At 39.8% G+C, this 22198-nt stretch overlaps 1 protein-coding gene across 3 annotated transcripts in view; it reads right to left on the bottom strand.

Moving 5' to 3' along the window:
- NCKAP5 (NCK associated protein 5) overlaps nucleotides 1-22198 on the bottom strand; it is a 797184-nt gene that overhangs the window by 518384 nt on the left and 256602 nt on the right. For all 3 annotated transcript variants that reach the window (XM_060775780.2, XM_060775773.2, XM_060775800.2), the window contains one exon: nucleotides 21331-21404. In XM_060775780.2, the coding sequence (XP_060631763.2) occupies nucleotides 21331-21404 (74 nt within the window). The remainder of the gene's footprint in view (nucleotides 1-21330; nucleotides 21405-22198) is intronic.

Below are 22198 nucleotides of genomic sequence, written 5' to 3'. Positions count from 1 at the left end.
CTTGCTATTTGAGGAAATGTTCATTCTGTACTCACTTGGCCAGTGGAAAAATTTGGCTTGAGTTCAGATGTAGAAGTGAGTTACTGAGCAGACTTCCCTGTCCCTTCATTTCCATGGCAGTCCATTCCCCTGAAAATGCTACTTAGAAAAGTAGGAGCCATTGCTTAATGGAGAACACATTTCATGAATGGAACACCTTCTGTGCCTGAACCCTACAACCATTATAAAATTTAACTCTTTTAAAACGTATGTGTAATGTCACAAACAGTAAAATATATTCTCCTGCATTCAGAATGTTTATGGGCAGTTGTGTACATAAAAACAGATAATCAGAAGAGTTGATTGAATGCTCCCTTTTCTTTCAACCATCCAAGGGAGATCCTGATAGTGTAGAAATGTGTTTGTGTAACTGGAGCAAGCATATGCCTTTTGGAGAAATTCTATATGGGCAAAATTGTAGAAAAGACCAAAGTAAAACAAGCAAGTATGTATGCAAACGTTCTATGCAATTTATATTACACACTGCCAAGTGATCACGTGTTTGGAAACAGGTGGGAAATACATATGTTTATAAAACAGTAATCAAAATAAGTTAAAATAATTTCCTGCCTTAATTAAGCTTCAGCCACCAAATGTCAATTAAAACTGAAAAGTCTTGGAGCTGGTGCCCCACGGAAGCCACTCTGAATTGTTCCCTGTGGTGTGGCAGGTCATTTTTGCATAATGGCTCACTATGTGGTTAAGCCATCTCAGACACTTTGGAAGGGAGGGCATTAGAGGCTGGGAGGAAATTGCCTTATGTACATAGTGAATACTGTACAGTTGCGGGGGGGGGGGGGGAATAGGAAACATTGAGGAAGTTTATTTATTTATTTATTTACTTTATTTCTATACTGCTTTTCTCAGCCCTCAGGCGACTCAAAGCGGTGAACAACATCAGTACAAAATATCACAAAACAAGTATAGGGCAATTAAAAACAATGTGCAAGTTCCATAACCATATGCCATTTTTGAGAGCTGCTTAGAGTTCAATTGGAAATACTCCTGAAACCCTAAGGTACTTTTTCCATCTTGAAATTGTGGCTTTCCTTTTGTTACCACATCAAAAACTCAGACATTACAAAAAGCAATTATTAGAATAAATAGTCCCTTCAAATAATTGTTTATTATTGTAGGATCACAGAATCCAGAGATCATAGACATAATAGCTGGAAGGGACCCATACGCATGCCCAGTGTGGAACACATCTCATCATGTTATAACAGTGGATGTGGCTCTTTACAAGACATTCTGCATTATCACAGCATGTCTACGCCCCACAACACTGGAGAAATTATACTGTTTAGCCGGTATTGCACCGCCTGTCATCCATCAGGAAGTAGCAAAGGACCAAGGTAGTGACATCTCTGGCCCATCCTCTGTTTGGATATCCGCCAGCACTCCAATGCCTTAAATCAAGAAAGCACTTTCTAAGATCTACAGAGATCCTTGCAGGAACACCTCAGCAAGCTAGAGTCCAAAAGTGGCAGGCTAAAACCCAGAACCTCAATATGTGGCTGATACTGAATGAGACTCACTCCTGAGCACACAGAAAACTGGGTGACTTGGAAGGCGCTGAACTGACTGCCCTCTGACAGCACAAGGTGCAGAGCCAAACTTCAGAAATAAGGCTCCCAAGTGGAGTGTGGAGAAGAGGCTCCACAAACCACTTACTACAATGCAGTCTGAGCCCTGCCACATGCACAATGGAGGACCTTCTCACAGCGACACCAGAGGCATTCCAAGTGGCCAGCTTCTGGTCAAAGGATATTTAGTATAATACAAAGTTTTTAACTTTGTTTGTGTTTTTAAATACGTTATAACTGTACCCTCAAGTTGCTTCTGACACAATAAAAAAATCAATGCAGGAATTCAAGCACTCCCAACAAATGGCCATCTAGCCTCCGTTTAAAAACTTTCCAAGGCAGTTTATTCCATCGTCAAACAACTCTTACCATCAGGAAGTTCTCCCTAATACTTAAGATGATGTGAAAAGTTATCTCGACTGGCTCTCTCCAGATACAAAACCCCTAATAGGTTATCAGCTTGTTATCCAGCTTCTGTTTAAAAAACCTCCAAGGAAGAAGAGTTTGCTCCATTCTGAGGCAATGTCAAAAAGCTTACACCAGCAGGAATTCCTAATGTTTCATTAAATTTGTTTCTTGTAATTTAAACCCACTGTTGGAGCACTAGAAAAATAAATTGCTCCACACTTATGTATGATAGCCCTTCGCTTATTTGTAGATAGCTATTATATTGCCTCTTTATCATCTTTTCTCCAGAATAAATATACTCAACTCTTTCAAATCCTGGAGAATCTAAAAATGCCAGTCTGAACTTGAAAATTTGGAGAAAACTAACAAAAACAGAGAAGCAGGCCTATTAGCCATTACTGACATAGGAAAGGGAAGAATGAGGACAGGGAGACATCAGCACCTGGGACCCATTCACACTACTTAGTTATAACCTCTTCCCAAATCGCCAACTCCAGGATTCCGCGGGATAGAGCCATGACAGTTAAATGAAACAATAACACTATAATTGTGCAGTGTGGATGTGCCTCTAATCATGTTTGTTAACTGCATCATTTGAATGTAAAAAGGGAAGTAGATAAAGCAGCCACTGCGTGAGATGGGGGAGAAAGGACATTTCCAGATATACTACAGTTTGCACCAAAAATTGCTCTCTAAATCTGCTATTTGCATAAAGAGAAATAATAAGTTTTCTCACATGCCCAATATTGTTCTGACCCTGCATCTAATATTTTCCTTTTTAAAAATACACTTTAATTTCATGCAGTGGCATGCTGTATTTGGACTTATCCTACCGTCTACTTGTACATTAATAAAACACTGCAAACCCAACTAACTCAGTCTCAATGTAGTTGCATCCATATTATGTACATCTTGATGCATATGTATATTGCACTTTCTTGGGGGGGGGGGGGGGAGAAGAAGATACCAAACAAAAAAGAATCTAATTGCATCTGCGTTTTCTCCATATTAATGAGTTCAATAAGGAAAGGCGTAAGTGTTAAATGGGAAACTTTGAGGGATGCTAAATAATAAGTGCATTGCATACACAATTCAAAATTAGCACCATAGAAAAAATGATGGAGGCATCTCTTCTGCTTTCAAAAAAAAGGAGTCACTGACCCATAACTCTAAAAACTAAGCAGAGATTTATTGGGTTTTTCAGAATTATCTCCAGGACAAACACCATGTATTTGATTCACAAGCCAATACAAATGTTGAATACATTACATAAAATTCTATGTATAGAACGTTTCCCTAAAGTTGCTGCAAAAGGAATGAGGGACGTTCTATATGTTTCCAAATTTATGTCAACATCTAGCCATCTCAGTTCCCTCTATCAAGTTATGCAGTGACTTTAGGAGGCAAGCCCGATGGAGATCTGAGATTGTTGGCAGAGACTTTCCATTCCCCAGAGTGATCTGGTATGTTGCTTGGGTGGACATAGTAAAGCAGGGAAAACAAACTCTTAGGATTCTTCTTCTGTGTATTTGCTTATCCCACTTTACTTTATCCCTATTCTCACTAGAAAGCTATCTCAAAGTAAGCATAGAATCTATTTTGAAGGATTAACAAGGAAAACAGGGAAGAACTTGGAAAGGAGGAACTAGCACTGAGGTGTCACATACAAAAGTGATGTAAATGTTAGAACAATTCTCCTTTATGCATATTAATCATGCAGAAAAGAGATTCTGATCTCCAGGTTTAGTGTTTGAAGAAATAGAAAATGGATTTACGCGTAGCAGTGCTCTCCCCAATTAGGTGGTGCCTTTGAAAGATGCCTTTGGAGAGGTATAAGGGATGGAAGCAGAAGTTGGTGAGTGGGAAGTGGATAAGTAATGTATAGTAAGGAAATGAATCCAAATTAAAGGGAAGAAATGTGATCCCTAAACTATCAGTAAGGAATCTGAATAATCCAGTTTGACAAAACAGTTTAGATTGTTTCTAGGCAGAGGACTTCATCTGGCGGAGCAGGAGGGAAACGTGGGGAAGCGGGTACAACAGTACTGCCCCATCCCCTGTTGATTACGTCTTTCTCCATCTTAAGGCTGGTCATCCCACATCCTTACCCCATTCCCTCTGTCTTTCCCCCACTTTCTCCCTCCTTGCGGCTGTTTGGAGTCAGGTAACACCCAGCACCGGAAGATGGGTGCAGGATTCTGTTTCTATGCACAAGGGAAATGGAGCCAAACAAAGTAACACCAGAAGTGCCCATACATCATGTGATGGCCTCGGTGGGACTCTGGCAGGCTTGTGTTTTTGCAGCCTATGGAAACAGAGCCCTAAACCCATCTGATGAGGTCCTAAAATGTTGGAAATACCAACGTTCTCAAGACTCCACTAGTTGTTTGTTATGTATATAATTGCTATACTTTATGTTTATATTGGTTTACAATTTTACCTAACCTCCTTGTTGTGGAAGGAGCTGCAGACCACGTTATCAGAACTGGACATGTTCAGGACTCAAACTTCATTTTAGTTTGTAGAAGCCACTAGACTCTTGAAGTCCTTTCACACAGCCCTATATCCCAGAATATAAAGGCAGAAAATCCCACAATATCCACTTTGAACTGGGTTATCTAAGTCTACATTCAGATAATGTGGGATTTTCTGCTATTATATTCTGGGATATAGGGCTGTGTGGAATGGCCCTTAGAGAGAGTAGAAGCCATTAGACTCTTAAGAGAGAGTAGAAGCCATTTGTATGCTTTTAGAAGACTGCAGAAACAGTATAGCTTGCTTTCAGACATCATCAGGAAGGGTATGCTTAGAGACTTATTAAGACTCTTAAAACAGAGATGCTTTGGACTGTGGACTACTGTTTCTAAGAAGATGCCGTGTGTTACCTACACAGAGAAACTACTTAAAATCCTATTTTAACTGGGTTCATAAGAAAAGTTCCTGTATACTGTATACATGAAGTTTTGTGAGTAAACCAACTCTATTACTTTTAAAGAAGACTGATTATTTTGTCTCGTGAGAGTATGATTTAAAGGCAAATATATTTTAAGGGAGAGTTTTTGGGACAACTAGGGACTTTCCCACCCTGGTACAGCTGGTGGGGAGAGCAGTTTGCCTCCTCCCCCAAAAAGAGACTGAATGGAACCATCCAGAAAGTTGAGGGCATGGCTGGCAAACAGAGCAGCCAGCCCCCAAGTTTCATTCCGTTCCTGGTCAGGAAGGAGTCAAGACGTGCTCTGAAGATGTCCAGGTTGGTGATGGGGGCCGATGGGGGAGCGGGAACAGCTCATCCCCTCCCCCCTCCTTTTTAATGGTTGTTGCATCTCCCCTCTGACCGGGGAGATTCTGTGCTGCCTTGGCGGCTTGCCAGGACTTGGCTTCGCCTGGCCCCACGTCTTTGTCCGGGGGAGGGGGGGTTGGTTTCCCTTCCAGTCAAGGGGAAGGATGGGCGGCTGCTGACTTCTCGCCTCCCCCTCCCCTTCTTTGGTGGGTGTTGTCCTGGCAGGGGCTGTTCTGTGCCCTGTGCTGGGAGCCTGGCACCACCTGCATGTTTCTGGCGGTGTGGGGTGGCCATGTTGGGATCCTAGCATTGGCATTTTGGTGGCGGCACGTGCATGGGAGAGTTTCTCTCCCACTTCTTCCGCACCTCTCCCTTCTTCTCCTGATGCCGGCGTAGCAGTGCTGGCCATGTTGCCGGGAGTTTTGCCCTCCTTTTAGGGCGGTCCTGCCGGGAGATCCTGGCATCGCCATTTTGCCAGCGCTGCATGCACGGGAGATTTGCCCTACTGCTTTCTCTTCTTCTCCTGGCCCTGGCATGGCGGTGCTCATTGCTCTCCACAATAATCAGAGTAAGCCTTTTTATTCTGAAAGCTATCAAGAAAAGAGCACATTTCCTGAAGAACCAGGAAAATAAGATTCTGACTGTAAATAGGTCAGCTGCTGTTCTCTCCTGTTTGCCTTGTATTTTATTCGTATTGTATTTTGAAATGGTCATATGACTAGTCAAATAAATAAATAATAATAATAATAATAAATTCATGTCAACAACATGGCCAACTGAGATAGAGAATCCCTGACCCCAGATATTTTAAAGGGCCTTAATAAAACATGGGCCAGGGTTTTGTGTGTCTGAATATGAGCAGTCATTATTTCATGCCGCAGCGCTGAAAGCCTTTTTCGCGGCCTTAAGGATAAGCGAGCTAGTGACCACATCCAAGAACGACACATCCCAGCAAGCGCTGCTGTTGTCTGATGTTAATATAGCGCAAGATAGGCTTGAAATTCTGAACAGGTCATCCAAAACAGACCAATGGACCAAGGGTTGTGTCATTAAGTTGTAAAAATGTGGTGACGTCGATCTATGCCATTATAGTCATGTCACGTTACAGATTAGTGAGGAGTACTACATCTGGTTATTTGTTTTGCCATCAAGATGGCACACCATTAACTAAATATCAATTTTGGACAGTCACTGCCAAAGCACTTAAGATGATAGGAATGGAGTACCAAAAATTTGGAACACATGCCTTTCGCATTGGTGCAGCGTCATCAGCTACCCAATTGGGTTGCAGGATAGAAAAAATCAAATATTTGGGTAGATAGAAGTCTAACACTTATAAGGGATATGTTCGTACGCCTTTGTTATAGTTCCATTATTTATCATCTCAGATGCTGTTACGATGACGCATAGATGGAGGGTCCTGATATGTGGACATAGTTATATTCATTGGGCCAAGCAACATGCCCAGAAGACTCCCTATGGCCGGTATTTGGATCTCACCTCCATTGCTACTGTTAAATGGAGAGGTAGTAGAGCCTTACGTTGGGATGGTTTGATCCTGTTGTTATTTCACTCCGGGAGTGAGCCCCCTCCTGATGTTTTGATCATCCACCTCGGTGGGAATGCTCTTGGCCTTCTAAAAGGTCGAGCGCTCTATTTAAAGGCGCATGATGACATTTCTAAGATATGGCATGCATGGCCCCATGTGCACATTGCTTGGTCAGCGATTATACCGCACCTTAAGTGGGCAGGTGGTGGTGACGTACGAAAGATGGAAAGAGCCAGGAAACAAGTGAACAGGGCCATGCACACAGCACTGATCTGTGGTAAGGGGTCATACATTCCCACAATAAAATAATAATAATAATAATAATAATAATAATAATAATCTTTATTTATACCCCGCCACCATCTTCCCAATGGGGACTCGGAGCGGCTTACATGAGGCCAAGCCCAGACAATAATGAACTGAAAACGCAAACAATAAACAACAACGTAATTACATAAAACATATGAAAACATAGCAATATAAAATTACAATAGGCACAATCACAATGTCAATGGGCGGGCTACATGTAATGGATAAAAGAAAGGCTGATTTAAAACTGATTAAAAACTCAGGCGAGATAAGAAAGAAACATTATTTGTGGAGGAGGGCTCATTATAGTGGAGGTTGTGGAATCACGCTTTACCACAAAGGGGAGGGGGGTGTACTCCAATGACAAAAAACTTTGAGGCTGAACACTAGTGTGAGGATGTAAATCTATTAATCAAATGCACAGTGGAAGAGCCAGGTTTTAAGGTTCTTTTAAAAGATTTCTAGGGTGCGGGCTTTCCTAATCTCTCCAGGAAGTGAGTTCCAGAGTCGGGGAGCCACAGAGGAAAAAGCTCTCTCTCTTGTACTCACCAGGCGAGCCTGTGAAACTGGCAGGGGCGAAAGAAGGGCCTCCCCAGAAGAACTCATGAAAAAACACATTTTTTCCATACAGATGGCATCCATCTTTTGGATTTAACCAACACTCCATTTTTAAAGTGCAGGTGTGAAGTTGGTGTTAAGATGACTTGGTGGGGGATGGGGGCAAAATAGATATCTGCCCCCAATCTATAGGGTAAAATAGGTAGGAAATTCCAAAAGTTGGTGTGCATCCAAGGCATTCGCTTTAGGGGTGTGGGCCATTTAAAACACTCACCTGGAGGTCAATTTGAAGGGTGAAGTGAAATGGAATAGCCCAGAAATGGGGAGAGTCTGATCTCAACAATTTTGAGAGGCTTATCCATACGTTTCCCTTAGTGGTTGCCCGGGTTTGGATTACCAGGGGATCCAGGTGTTTCACCCTAACTAGCCAAGGGGTAGGCCAGACAGGGACGCTACTTCGGCTTTGCCACACCAAGTTCGACACACCCATAAGATAAGTTTAGGTTGAAAAGTTAAATAGGTAACAGTCTATACAAGTTGCCCAACAATTTAACCTAAGAACTGTTGTGTGGTGGTCTCGTCTTTTTGTGGCTTCTGAAACTCTACTGAATATGTGTTTTTGTGCATTGGCATGTTTTCATCCCTAACAGTTCAAAGACATACCTAGTTACATCAGTTTAACAGCTCAGAGACCTTATAGCCTTGCATGAATGCTGGTGAGCATTCATTTTTCAAAAGGTTGTGACTTCTAACAAGATCATGCCTTTCCAGTGACCAGTAGTTTTTCAAAAAGGCAATACATCCCATTTCCCAAACGGTTATGAAGATTCACATTTTACAAAATAAAACACATAAACGATCCAATTTATGCAAATAACTAGTTTAGTACAATATATCATTTTCTTCAGTCAATAAATCAGTACCCTCACCTTTTTTCCATGTCACATGAACTTGTGTAATATGCAGGCTGTACTACGTATAATAATGTAACTAGGACACAAATTTGCCTCTTGTATCAAGGCTTAAAATGGGTTTATTGACATTGTATGTGGTTTCCAACATAGCACTTCACAGAGTAGCACATGCTTTGCAGTACTGCAAAGTTTATAATCGTAAATGTTGGTTTAGTAGATCAGCAGGTTTTTGGATCTGGGCATTTGCTGCATCTTGCTGTAGCAGAGATTACAGTAAATTCTCTAGTATTATATTCAAGAGTATGACAAAACTAGAATCTGATTGGAAAAGACTGAAAGCTTTTCAAATGAGAGAAAGAACTTCAAGGTTTTTGTTTTATTTATTTGGGCCATTTTCTACATTTGAAAAGCTTTCAGTCTGTTCTTTTCAAACTTGTTCAAGACTACAAATCTTTGTAGGGCTTCACAGGGCCAGCTTGTATTTGAATAGGATAGACATTTGCATATTTGTTTGATATGTTGATTTCATGATCTCATTCAGTAATGAATCCCTAAGCTGGTTAAAATTTGTACAATTGAATGTAATCCAATAACCTCCCACTCTTGCCCCCCAAAGGCATAATTCCTTTCTGTCGACCTATGCTTCACTCATGTGGTAATACAGTTGTGTATACATGCTGTGCCCACTGCCCTCCAACTGAACCATGGACTATAGTTCAAGAGATCCAGACAATAACCATCTGCCTTACACAGATGGGATCAGGTAAAATCAAATCCCAGCATTTCTCTAACCCCTAATACCTTTTAAAGTTGTAAGGACATCTGAATATATAAAAGGGTTTCTTTTCACACAAAAATGGCACAAATGTCCTAGGATTACACATAAAACATTTAATGAGTGCACCGAGAATTAAGGGACTCTGGTCAGTTCATGTGTATTCTGTGGACATGTCTAGCAAATTATTTCCTGCTGGAAAAAAACTTTAATTCAGAAGGGGCATATATTGTGGTCAGTTCAATAAATAAATCTAAATAAGATTATGTTGTTCAAGTTCTCTAATTCTGAGGAAAAAATCCAAGTAAATCAATAGATCTCCAATGGAAAAAAATGTAAATAAATCAATTTAGATATCTATTGTTTTTTTCATTAAGTCTGCCATGCAGCTGCTTCATGAAGTCTTCTCATCTATTGCATCATTTTAGTGAAAAGTGTAGATTTAAGAAACCAAATATTAAAACCATGAACTCAAACTGAGTTTTCCATCTCGCTCCACCCTGTGATTATATTTAGTCTTTGGAACCAAGCTTTTGACTAGTAAAGTAACACAGGGGAGCAGAATGTGTTGGCAGACTTCCTCAGCAGGACCCCTCTTGCCCATCATGAATGGTCATGGGACAAAAAGGAATCTCATCTGTTGTTTCAGGCTTGGGGGTCCCCAGAGCTGGACCTCTTTGACAGTCCAGTTTGAGTCACAACTTGATTCACGGGTGTCTGGGTGATGCCTTTCTACTTCACTGGGGCAGGCACTCTGTTTATATGTTTCCACCTTTCCCACTTCTTCTAAGGGTGGTATCCAAACTGTACCGGGACAGAACCTGAGGCATTCTGATCATCCCATGGTGGACACACCAGCCGTGGTTTTCTCTCCTTCTGGAAATGTCCAAGGGGGTGTTCAGACGATTCCCAAGCAGGGTAGATCTCCTCCGCTCACAGGGTGGTCGGGTGGTTTATCTGGACATCCACAGTCTGCAGCTAACGGCCTGGCGTATCCTACTCGACTGATAGATCCTTTCGCTTCACTGTCCGAACCCATTTATAATAGACGCTGCCCATAGGGCCTCTACGAGATGGTCCTATGTGTATAAATGGTCTCGTTTTTCTAACTTCATGTCTGAAAGGGGGTCAGATCCTCTGATGGCCCCTACATCTTTAATTTTGGATTATTATTTTTGTTGGTGTCCCTTTCAGAATCAGGGTTATCCTTATCTTCATTGAAGTGTTATTTGGCTGCCATCTCCTGGTATAGGAGCAAGGCTGGGCTAACCTCTTGCTTTTCAGACCTGTTGATTTCCTTGTTTCTTAAAGGTTTAAAAAAATTAAACCCTCTGTGGCACCAATTACTCTTGCTTGGAGCTTAGAGATTGTGCTTGCTACTCTAACCAAGTCCCCCTTTGAGCCATTAGCCTCTGCGGAAATGTCTTTTCTCTCTTGGAAAACAGCATTCTTAGTGGCTATCACTTCGGTCCATCATGCTGGTGAGCTTTGCGCATTAAGGTCCGACGAGCCCTATATGCTCGTTGAACTGTAATGCGCTTATAAGAACAAGGTAGTGCTCCGTACTGACATTGCCTTTTTGCCTAAAGTAGCCACTCGGTTTCATCTTTCAGAGGAAATAGCACTACTAGCTTTTTTTCAGAAACCCTCTTCTCCATTAGAGAAAACCCTTCCGGTTAGACATCCATGGGAGGCTGCCATATTATGTTAAAAGAACCTCAGAGATTCCGAAATCTGCTAGGCTGTTCCTGAAATACCGGAAGGATGCCAGTGGCCTTCCGGTATATTTGCAACACCTGTCCTCCTGGATTGTTTTGACGATCCATTCAGCTTACCATTTGGTGGGTGGGGGGGAATCTACCTTCACAGGGCAAGGCCCATTCAACAAGGTCCATGTCTACATCTACGGCTTTCCTGAGAGGCGTTCCGCTGGATGTCATCTGTCGATCAGCAACTTGGTCCACGCTGCTGACCTTCGTGTCTCATTATAAGTTGGATACTTCCTCCAAGAGAGATGCAGCTTTTGGATGGGCAGTCCTCTTCTCAGCAGTGGCATGATGCCCACCAACCTAGGTTATTAGCTCGTTAGCCTACCATATGTGCAATTCAGAGTTGACCACGAGGGAGAAGTATGAGTTGCTTACCTGTAATCATGTTGCTCTGAGTGGTCACCTGTGAATTCACACATCCCTGCCCACCCTCTCCGCTGTTGTCATGTCTCAGTCCTTCTGGCTGCTTCTTGCGGCAGGAGAACTGAGGTAGTAGCCCCTCCCACTGGCTATATATATATGTATGGTGAGAGTGGACAGGACAACCGCCTAAAAGTTTCAAATTGTCTCTAGAAGATTCCAAAGCTATCTGCTCAGGAGCAGAATAAACCATATGTGCGAATTCACAGGTGACCACTATGAGAAACATGGTTACAGATAAGCACTTAAATGTCCTATTATCTTATGGTGAATTTGTCCTATTGTATTTAATGCTTAGTCATCTACCGCAAGAAGATCAAACCAGTCCATACTCCATGAATTAAAGCCCGGCGGCTCACTGGAGGGAAGGATATTAGAGACAAAGAGGAAGTACTTTAGCGACATGAGAAGACAGGAAAGCTTTGACAAGATAATGATGCTGGGGAAAATGGAAGGAAAAAAGAAGAGGGGCAGACCAAGGGCAAGATGGATGGATGGTATCCTTGAAGTGACTGGCTTAACTTTGAAGAAGCTGGGGGTGGCCATAGCCGACAGGAAACTCTGGCATGGGCTGGTCCATGAGGTCAAGAAGAGTCGGAAGCTACTGAACGAATAAACAACAACATTTGCTGTGTTATTTATGATTTGGTTTATGTATGTAAGGCATTGAAGTTTGCCATTCTTTTTTGTAAACAGCTCTGAGTCCCCCAAGGGGTGAGAAAAGCTGTATATAAATATTGTAAATAAAATAGTTGTCTGATACCTCTATGCTTTTAAAAAGTGATATGTATTCCATATGTTAAAATAATTGTGGTTTTATTATTAACAATTATATTATGTAAACATGTTAGCAGCTGAGTCATAAATTCTTTTTTCCTTGATCTGGGAAAAGGTATGAAGGTTCACAATGGAGTGAAATTAAAAGTTGATAAGTTTATGGGTTTTTTTTATGGAAACTGAGGTTACTGATGGGCAACTAACAGCATTCTGCCAATAGACTGGAACACCTATGTGAATAGGAGACCCACTGATGTAATGCATTCTCTCTTTTAGTATTTCTTTTTGTAGTCGTCCATGCAATGGGCATTCATGGAGGAGTGGGAATGGAACAGGGAAAGCTTAGGACCCACTGGATTCCAAATAGAGAGGAACCTTGATATCCGCTGGACCCCCATGGGTATCAAAATTGAAGGGTGCTCCAGTCCCATTGTATACAATGGTATCCCTTTTATTAAATGGCAATATTGAAGTTTTCTTTTGGGATTTTAAAAAGTATTTTCAAGTCATGGGAGGTTGAATCCATAGATGGAAAATCCATGGATACAGAGGGCTGGCTGTCATTTGAACACTGCCTGTTGCAATATTTATCCCAATAATGTTTTGATATCTCTTCTACATATTTGTACTATTTATAATCTGATGAAAAGTCAAGTTTTAAGCATCCTCTGGGTGACTGTAAGCCAAACTATAAGAAAATGACCTCTTGAGGAGTTTAAGCTCATAATCACAACCAATGAGAAATTCTAATTAAGGAATGCCTATTTTTCCACAAGACAGGACCACAAAAGAGGTAAGTAAAACTGCATTTACATTATAGTAAACTTTCTACTAGTTAAGTGAACATCTGTATTCACTCTAGGTATACCTTGTCCTTGGATTGATTTGGATCAGTTCTTAACAGATGATCTCATGGGACAATATAAGGACTTTTGAATCTGTGTAGATCAAGCCTTTGTCATTATATTTGAAATAACAATTCACACACACACACACACACACACACACACGGGCCATGCAGCAATGATGGCAAGAAATAGGTTTCTCCATTTGTTTATGTCTCATAGTCCCAAGAGATTAGTCCCTTTCCAAGGAAAGCAGTTTAAAACTAATCACAGTTGTTATTTTAATCTCTTTTTACCATGAAGGATTCTTACAAAGTAATTTTGCTTGTGACCAATTAAGTCCTCCCAGTGGAAGTTTATGATTGCAGGACAAAACAACCTGTTTAATGCTTGACAATCCTTAGTTTGCAGACAATAAACTCCAGGGGATAGAAACGTGCTAATACTTTCAAGTGATATATATTTCATTTTATTTCAGGGACTCTGCTCCATTAATCCCATGCTTTGAGCCACCTTATTTAATTCTCCTCTATTGCAGGAATTCCCATAGCTATATTATTCTGCCTAATCAATTTTGTATATTGTATTCTAGAGTATCCTAATATTATAGCAGTGATTTTCAGTTGAAGACCTCAGAAACTTATACCCAGTTATAACTTTAATTACATTTTAATTGTTTAAAAGGCTGTTTCAAATGCCTGCAAATGTCCTGATGGTGTTGCTTTATTAATGTTATTTATTTACTTATTTAAATCATTTATATTCTGCCCTTCTCACGTCGCAGGGGACTCAGGGTGAAGCACAACATATATATGGCAAATGTTCAATAATAAATTATTATAATAAACATTATTTATACCCCGCCACTATCTCCCCAAAGGGGACTCGAGGCGGCTTACATGAGGCCAAGCCTAATAATACAATTACCATAAAATGAATTCAAAACAGCCAAAATAACATTGCAATAAAATAAGGCAATAACGTAAGTGAATATAGGAATACTTAAATGTCGTGACATAAATTATAAATATACACAAACATTAAAATCACTTATATAGACTTTAAAATCAACCGTTTAAAACCATCTCAGGACACCATTCTATTATCGCCTCATTGCACTGCCCCAAAGGCTTAGTCCCACAACCAGGTCTTCACTATCTTTCTGAAGGACAGGAGGGAGGGGGCTGATCTAATATTGCCAGGAAGGGAGTTCCATAGCCAGGGGGCAATCACTGAGAAGGCCCTATCTCTCGTCTCCACCAAACACAGCTGTGATGGTAGCGGGACCGAGAGCAGAGCCTTCCCAGAAGATCTTAATCTTTGTGGTGGTTCGTAAAGGGAGATGCATTCGGACAGGCAAACTAGGCTGGGGCCCTTTACAATCTGTCACCTATAACTATCTCCAAGACTTTACTCATGGAAACAAATGTGCTTACTACTTCATCACACTAGAGACTGAATCCACTTTAAATCCAGTTTCTGCCTCTTGCAGAATTCTGGGGTTTGTAGTTTAGTGAGGCTATTAAAAGCTCCTCCCTAAACTACATACCCCACAATTCTGCAGGAGGCAGCAACTGGATTTAAAGTGGATTCATTCTCTAGTGTGATGAGGTAAAAATAGTTCCCTATATAGATAACAAGGCAGGTAGTGATAAATACAACTTCCTATGCCTATTTAATGGTGCTCTTGGCTCATGTTCAACATCTCTAGCTTTAAAACCACTGCTTTAGCCCACAATCTGTATATGGTTTATCCTAGCTTCCTCATAAAATATAAGTGACCAGGGTGGGTGGGGATGGTGTTTCTTACTAAAATACATTCCCAAGAATCTCTAAAATTGAAGTGTATATCAGAATGTGCAGGTACTTTTTTTTTTTTTTGCTGTTGGTGGCATGGAAATTAGTATGCCTCTTTCAATTGGTGGGGTCTTAGAATAGAAGAAATATGGTATATCTGAAACTCTGGTGCCTTGTTTTTGCCACAAAACACTATCATATTGGAAAGAACTTTCCATCTCTTCCAGTTTCATCAGAAATAAGACATATGACCTAGTATCTAAAGAAGTGGCAAAGGGAATGCAGGTGGTTACTTTCCCTTTGTAGATGTCCATGTAAAAAATGCTCAGCGGGTACATGGCTATATGGTTGTGGGCTTAATTCTACCTTCCACCATCACTTGCCCATCAGCTCCCACACTCTTTCCAGAGTGTTCACTACCAAGATAAATGAGTAGCTAAAATCAGTAATAAAGCACTGGATGAAAATATGAGACTTATTACACATTTCCATTAAAGCAAACACAAAATATAACATTATCCAATGACTTATAAAAATTCTCATTCACACAAAGTCCACATTAGACATGGGAATATTTGTCAACTCTGAGCTTCAGAACTATTTCCTCTAATGTCAAGAATATAATTGGAAATAACCTAAATTATATAAGTGGATCCTATAATTATATCAGAGATATTTTCTATCCCATTTCTTCCCTTGGCTGTAAAAGCTCATGTCTATCTTATATGAACTGGCACTGAAAGCTCATTTTGGCCAAGAGGAAGCCATGTAAGCTTTACATATTGAACACAGTTTTGAGTACAGCCATTAAAATAAACTGGTGCAAGATCACAGATTTCCAAGGATATATGTTGTGTCCATCCTCTATCCCACAAACATTAGTTGTACTAGCAGATCTATAGCCTGGGCTGTATTACTTTTAATGGAGTTGGAGGTTGATGCGAATATCTGCTTCCCCACAAACAAAACTCACAACTGGACATATCAAGGGAAGAACTGAATGTAAATCCTTCTTAGTTTACTATGTTTCTTGTAGTAGTAGTAGTAGCAGCAATGACCTCTAAAGACATTTCTGATATATGGTGACCCTAAAGCAGACATATTACAAAATAGTTTGGCAAAATTTGTTCAGTGGGGGGGGTGGTCTTTGCCTTTGTCTGAGAGAATATAACATACCCAAGGTTACCTAGTGGGTCTCCATGGTCAAACTGGGCTTCAGACCTCACAGGCAATCCAATGCTCAAAATCCATGCTAATTCATTGTGATAATGAGGTGAATCCATTATAGATTTGCCTTCGGATCACTATCAGAAATGACTTGAAGACACCCAATAAGAACTGGTATGCAGACCCACTAGTACACATGTGATGAATTACCCATGTAATGCATTAATTTTGCTAGTTCTATTCCAACTCCAGTATAGCTCCAACCCAATGAGAAATGTGCATTCATTGTCTTTATCCATTGGTATAATCTCACAAATTTTGAAGTTCAACGTTTCAGCAATGTCTGAACTTTTAGTCATCCATTTCATTTGGCAAAGTATTATTTAGTAGCAAATAACAAGCTCAAATAATTAGTCTCCTGAAAAAGGAAAGAGATGTGTATATTGGTTGAAAGTATGGAACTGGGACCACCTTACATATAGAGACATTTCCAAGGTAACCAAAAGAACATTAACTATTCAAAGCATTTTTTAAAAAAAATAACAAAAACATATATTATCCAGGACTGCAACGTCTTAATATAACATACCAATGCTTCTAGAAAAATATGGTAGGTAATAAGAAGAGAGGATTAGTTGGATTTGTACAGATGGCCAAGTAGGACCTCTAATGTGTTTTTATAAATCCTGAAAAAAAACAAGAATCTGAAATATAGTTTTTCGATCTATTTTTGCAAAATGTTATGAAACATGAGCTAACCTTAAACAGCCCTCAAGGGAATGGGACTGTAGCAATAAATTTCCATGTTTAAGAACAGATGGTTATGCCACATAAAGAAAGCAAAATCTATCAGGCTCTGTAAAATGAGAAGAAGAAAAAATTCCTCTCCCGCATCCAATTAAGCGTCTTCGAGTGTGCTGTTCCACATGTGGTAACATAGGCACTCTGTATGAGCACCATGACATTGCCTTTAGTCTCCTCTCCTTCAGCTTGGTTCCTATAAATCAGCTTAGGCTGTGAGTAATGCTGAAGGAGCTAAATGTTCAGAATTTGTGTCTGTCTTTTTTATTAGCCAGCCCAGAGTAAACTGGGGGCTATCGTTCAATGTCAGGTTCAATACCCAATGACCCAATATGTTAAAATTGTGGCAGCCACAAATCAAGGGCATAATGAAGTCTGAGAAGTGGTCCATGCTGATTTATTAGGACATCTGTCTGAGTATAGACAATCTAGTGTTGCCCTTGGATAGCATCAACTATTCCCATGGATCTGAAACATTTCCCTTAAAAAACAAAACGAAAACTTTCTAACAAAGCCAAAGGATTCTTTAAATGTTAATGAAATATTTCCAACATTTTTTCTTTGGGGAATTTAGAAATGATTAAAAAAGATTCTGGATAAAAATTGCAAATTTGGAAGCGGTGAAAAGACAAAAAGCAACGAATTTGTTAATTCAAAGTTGTAAGCAGAAGCATTCCTGATGTTATGCATTCAGTATAAATCATTAAAACCTATTTTAACTGTATTAATTGGTCCTTTTAACTTGTTAAATTGTTTAATACATTTTTAGCTTTTTAAAATAATGGGATTTTTATAGTCTTTTATTGGCTGCCACTGTGAAATCTCTTGATAGACAGCAAGCTATAAATATTTAAATAAGGAAGTAAATAGGTAAGTAAATGTTAATGGAGTTAGCAAACTATTCAAATTGTTTTTATATTGTAATTTTTCAGCTTTATTTGTGCATTTCAAAACATTGACTAACAAAAGCCCATATTGACCCACTAGTTGTTTGAAATAACTCATGAAGATGTAAGTCCCTAAGCCAATCCTGTCACATTGACACTTTCCTCCATTGAAAAGTGACAAATCTGAGAAGAAAAAGATTCTGTTCATGGAATCTCCATGTGAGTAAAAACAACAATTTCTCGTTTCCATGCTTATTTGGGAAGTCGAAATCAAAATGAATGTCTCTTCATACTCTTCATAATTCAGACAGAGTGAGGTTACACTTGAATAGGGCTAAAGATAATGTTCTAAAGAACGCCTCTGAAGAACAGTAATATATAGCTTATATTTGTAATGCTTATCAACCTAAAACTATTTCTGCGTCTCTTATTCATGAATATGCATTCATTAATTGTTCTGTAAGTCAAAAGTGTTTTTACACTAATTGTGCGAATGATTTTTCTCCTTTTGTTGCTCGTTCAGTCGCTTCCGACTCTTCATGACCTCATGGACCAGTCCACACCCAAGCTCCCTGTCGGCCATCACCACCCCCAGGTCCTTCAAAATCAAGTCACTTCAAGCTGGTCAATTCAAGGATAACACCCATCCACCCTGCTCTTGGTCAGCCCCTCTTCTTTTTTTTCCTTCCATTTTCCCCAGCATCATTACCTTCTCCAAGCTTTCCTGTCTTCTCATTATGTGGCCAAAGTACTTCATCTTTGCCTCTAATATCCTTCCCTCCACTGAGCAGTTGGGTATTATTTCCTAGAGTATAGACTGGTTTTATCTTCTTGCAATCCAAGGCACTCTGAGAATTTTCCTCCGACACCACAGTTCAAAAGTGTCTATCTTCCTTTGCTCAGCCTTCCTTTTGCTCTTATTCTGTGTAAATTTTTTTTTAAAAAATTATGGTCCCTGTAGTCATGACTCAATTGTCAGCAGAAACTTTTGCTGAGTTTGAAATGTCAACAGGGTACCTGTAGAGGTGCTCCTTCAAAACTCTGTCCCTGCCCATTAATCAAAGGCTAACTAGGGATTACAGTCCTAAAATACATACTGTTGAGATACCCTCATCTCCATCCCACCTAGTGTGCTTACCATGCCTTCCAGCAATGCACTGAATGAGATAATGGAGACTCCCCAAGACCAGACGGCTGTACCTGGAAGTTTCTTCATCGTGTAAACTGATTTCATTCTCTTCCTATGAGTAACTATCTGAAGAACAGTCAAGCTCAGCACTTATAAGAGCTCATATCTTGGAACTGCTGCTCATTAGAACAAGTTGTCTGCTTCCTGAGTCTTGGTCAGGCCTGCCTCTATTCCATTTTCAACGGCTGGCTGCATGTCCAGTATGTCATAAGCCTTTGCTATTAGCTCCAGGCCAGACTCCTCCAAATTCCTCTGATCTGGGTTCAGATCTCATCTCATCGGGACTAGACAGTATCCCACAATTGCTAGAGCTCTTTTAAAAAGATATTAAGCCCATGCATTGCTTTTAATTAAGGAAAATGTCACTAAGGAGAGGAATACACCACTGCTATATCAAATCCAAGGCTATGGCATGCCTTTCTCATCACACCAGAAATATATCTGACAATTTTATCTTAGTTCTAAAAGTCAAAATCATGGTGTAATTAAGTCGTAGCTATCTGGTTTATTGTAATTTTTTATATTCTTTTACCTTGTCAGATTGTTTTTCAATTTTTCCAATTGTTTTATTGTGTTGGATGTTGTCACTGAAATTCTAAGATAAGCCACATCTTCTAACATACTGTAAGGATTCAACCCTGTAGGATTTTTTTTAAATCCTAGGACTGTGCCCCAATGATAATTAATGGGAATTATTTTTGAGTAGACACTTGAGTAGACTGTTGGTAATAAAAAAAAAATCTGGATTAAAATAGGCACTCATTTTTGAAAGAAACATTGTGCCCTTAAAAGGAGACGAAGTAAAAGTCTGTACCCTCAAAGGTGCAGTTTAGCTATAGTCAAAGGTGAGGCTTCTCAATCCTGACATATGTTGCTGGTTTCACAAATAGTTGCCGTGGGAATTATTTTCATGTTTGCTGCTCTCAAAAAAAGGAAATAAGCTACATACTCTGAAGGTATGTAAACTCATGCCTATAGATAGCCCAATCTATTAGTTATTGGGAGTCAGACATTATGATACTAGCCTGTTTGGTGGAATTTGAATCCAAGCAGACAAAATAATCTGAAATCTATTCAAGAATTATTCTTACATAGAATGCAGTTATGGCTTTTACTATGTGTTCAGGAAAATATAAATATGCTGAAATGCACACAATTCCTATGCTCATTATGCCCTAGCTACTTTGATATATTGATATTTTAAAAGTTTCTCAAGCGAACTCATCTCTGGTAATAAGCATCTCAGGTTAATGAGTTTTCGTAAATTAGATACTTCAGGCAGGGGTAAAAAAATATCTGATTAACATTTCAGGATTCTAATGGCTTTTTCTTACAAAAAAACCATCAGCACATAAATGGCAGAATGAAGAGATTCAGAAACAAAATATTAAAAAGATGGAACTTCTTTTCAGTTTAGTGTTGTGTGATTTCAAGACATTTCTGATTTATGGTGGCCCTAAGGTGAAGCTATCACAGGGTTTTCTTGGTAGAATTTGTTCAGAGAGGGTTTGTCTCTACTGAATCGAGCTGTATACAAGCCATTGGCCAAAGGTATGGGCTCGAACATTCAACACAGCATCACATATCTTAGGCCAGATTTCTTCTGAGGCGATGTTATCCATCTTTCTGATACAGGCAACCACCAATTCTTAGGAGATTTGCAAATGGGCATTAAGGCCGCTTTGGATAGCCTGGTGGGATATAGGGGTAAAGCGAACTCTTACCTCTAATCTGTGGCAGAAAGTAGCCATAGGTTTGGTGTATACCTAAAGCACCCCTTTGTGGTGTAGGCCAGGAACAGAAACTCTCACCTGTGGTTTATCTAACTGAGGTGAGGGTGAACAAAAAAAGGCCTTCAAACAGGGAGAGTTCTAATCTCAGTAAAATCCTTTGGACTTGGGGCAGAATTCTTCATACATTTTCTGCGTGGTCACCCTGAAAACGTTACAATTTATTACATCCGGGGACCCAGGTGTTTTGCCCATCTCAGCCGTGGGGTAGGTCATGGAGGGTCACTACCTCAGCTTAAATCCACACCAGGTTCATGTCCCTTTCAGTAACATGTTGCAAGTCATATAAAGTTAATTAAGGTAACATTTGAATAAAGTTGCTCATAGTTCAATCCATAAAGTTGTCTGGTCTCTTATTTCGGTGGTGGGATGGCAAGAGGGAACGTTATAATGAAATGCGGGGGGGGGGGGGGACTTCCAAATAGATATGAGATAAAATGGCCCTGTGGAATACAGAAATGGACACCTACCTCCACACGTTCCAGCGTTGCTCTTCCAACAGAGTTAGCAAATGGTCAACGTATTTATTAGAGTCCATAAATTCCTGTGAGAAAGGGAAAAAATCCATCAAATGTGTATTTCAAAATAATTTAACCAACACTGCATTTTTGGTACTTGCATTTCCCACCCCATGGAGCAATCACAGCGACTTTGAGATGCAGAGTGAGAATAGCATTTGATACAGGAAAACTGCATGACAAAAAGATCCCATGCCTACTTCATAGTAAAGACAAAAACTGTCAAGATAGCTTGAAATGGAATTTCCATGTCACAAACAATTTGGATAAGAACAGCTGATGGATTAATCTGAAATAATTTCAATAATTGTTAGAAATGAAAAAACACACCTGCAGTGTTTGTTTTGCTGTCTGCCCCTGTGCAGAAGATTTCACCTCACTTTCTGTCCCTCTGATCACTGAATTTTGAACATTTTGACTTGTTGTGGAAACAAGGATTGGTGAGAAAGCTTCAGCTGAGACCCCTTTTCCCCATGGTAACTTTCCCAGGAGTGAATTTTCCTTCCAAGGGTTAGATTTCTCTCGCTTCCTGTTGCCTCACCCCCATTCATAACTGTGAGTCGTTTGTAAGTCAGATGTTTGATACTCGGGGACTGTCTGTATTAGAAACATTACCACTAAAATGGAATCTGTAAGAGGTCATATCTTATCATTACCCAACAAACTAAAATATGTATCCTTTTAGTTAAATTGAATAAAAATGTGAACTGTAAATTAATAATCATAATATACCACTGTGCTCTGCTAAATAATTACTTTTAACAGTAATAGTATATAATAGTGCTGTTGAAAGAAATATCTTAGTTGCATGGATTTGTTT

This window comes from Anolis sagrei, chromosome 1 (assembly GCF_037176765.1).
Source record: "Anolis sagrei isolate rAnoSag1 chromosome 1, rAnoSag1.mat, whole genome shotgun sequence".
NCBI lineage: Eukaryota > Metazoa > Chordata > Lepidosauria > Squamata > Dactyloidae > Anolis > Anolis sagrei.
Note: the sequence above shows the minus strand (reverse complement) of the source record. Positions and strands in the feature narration are given on the sequence as shown.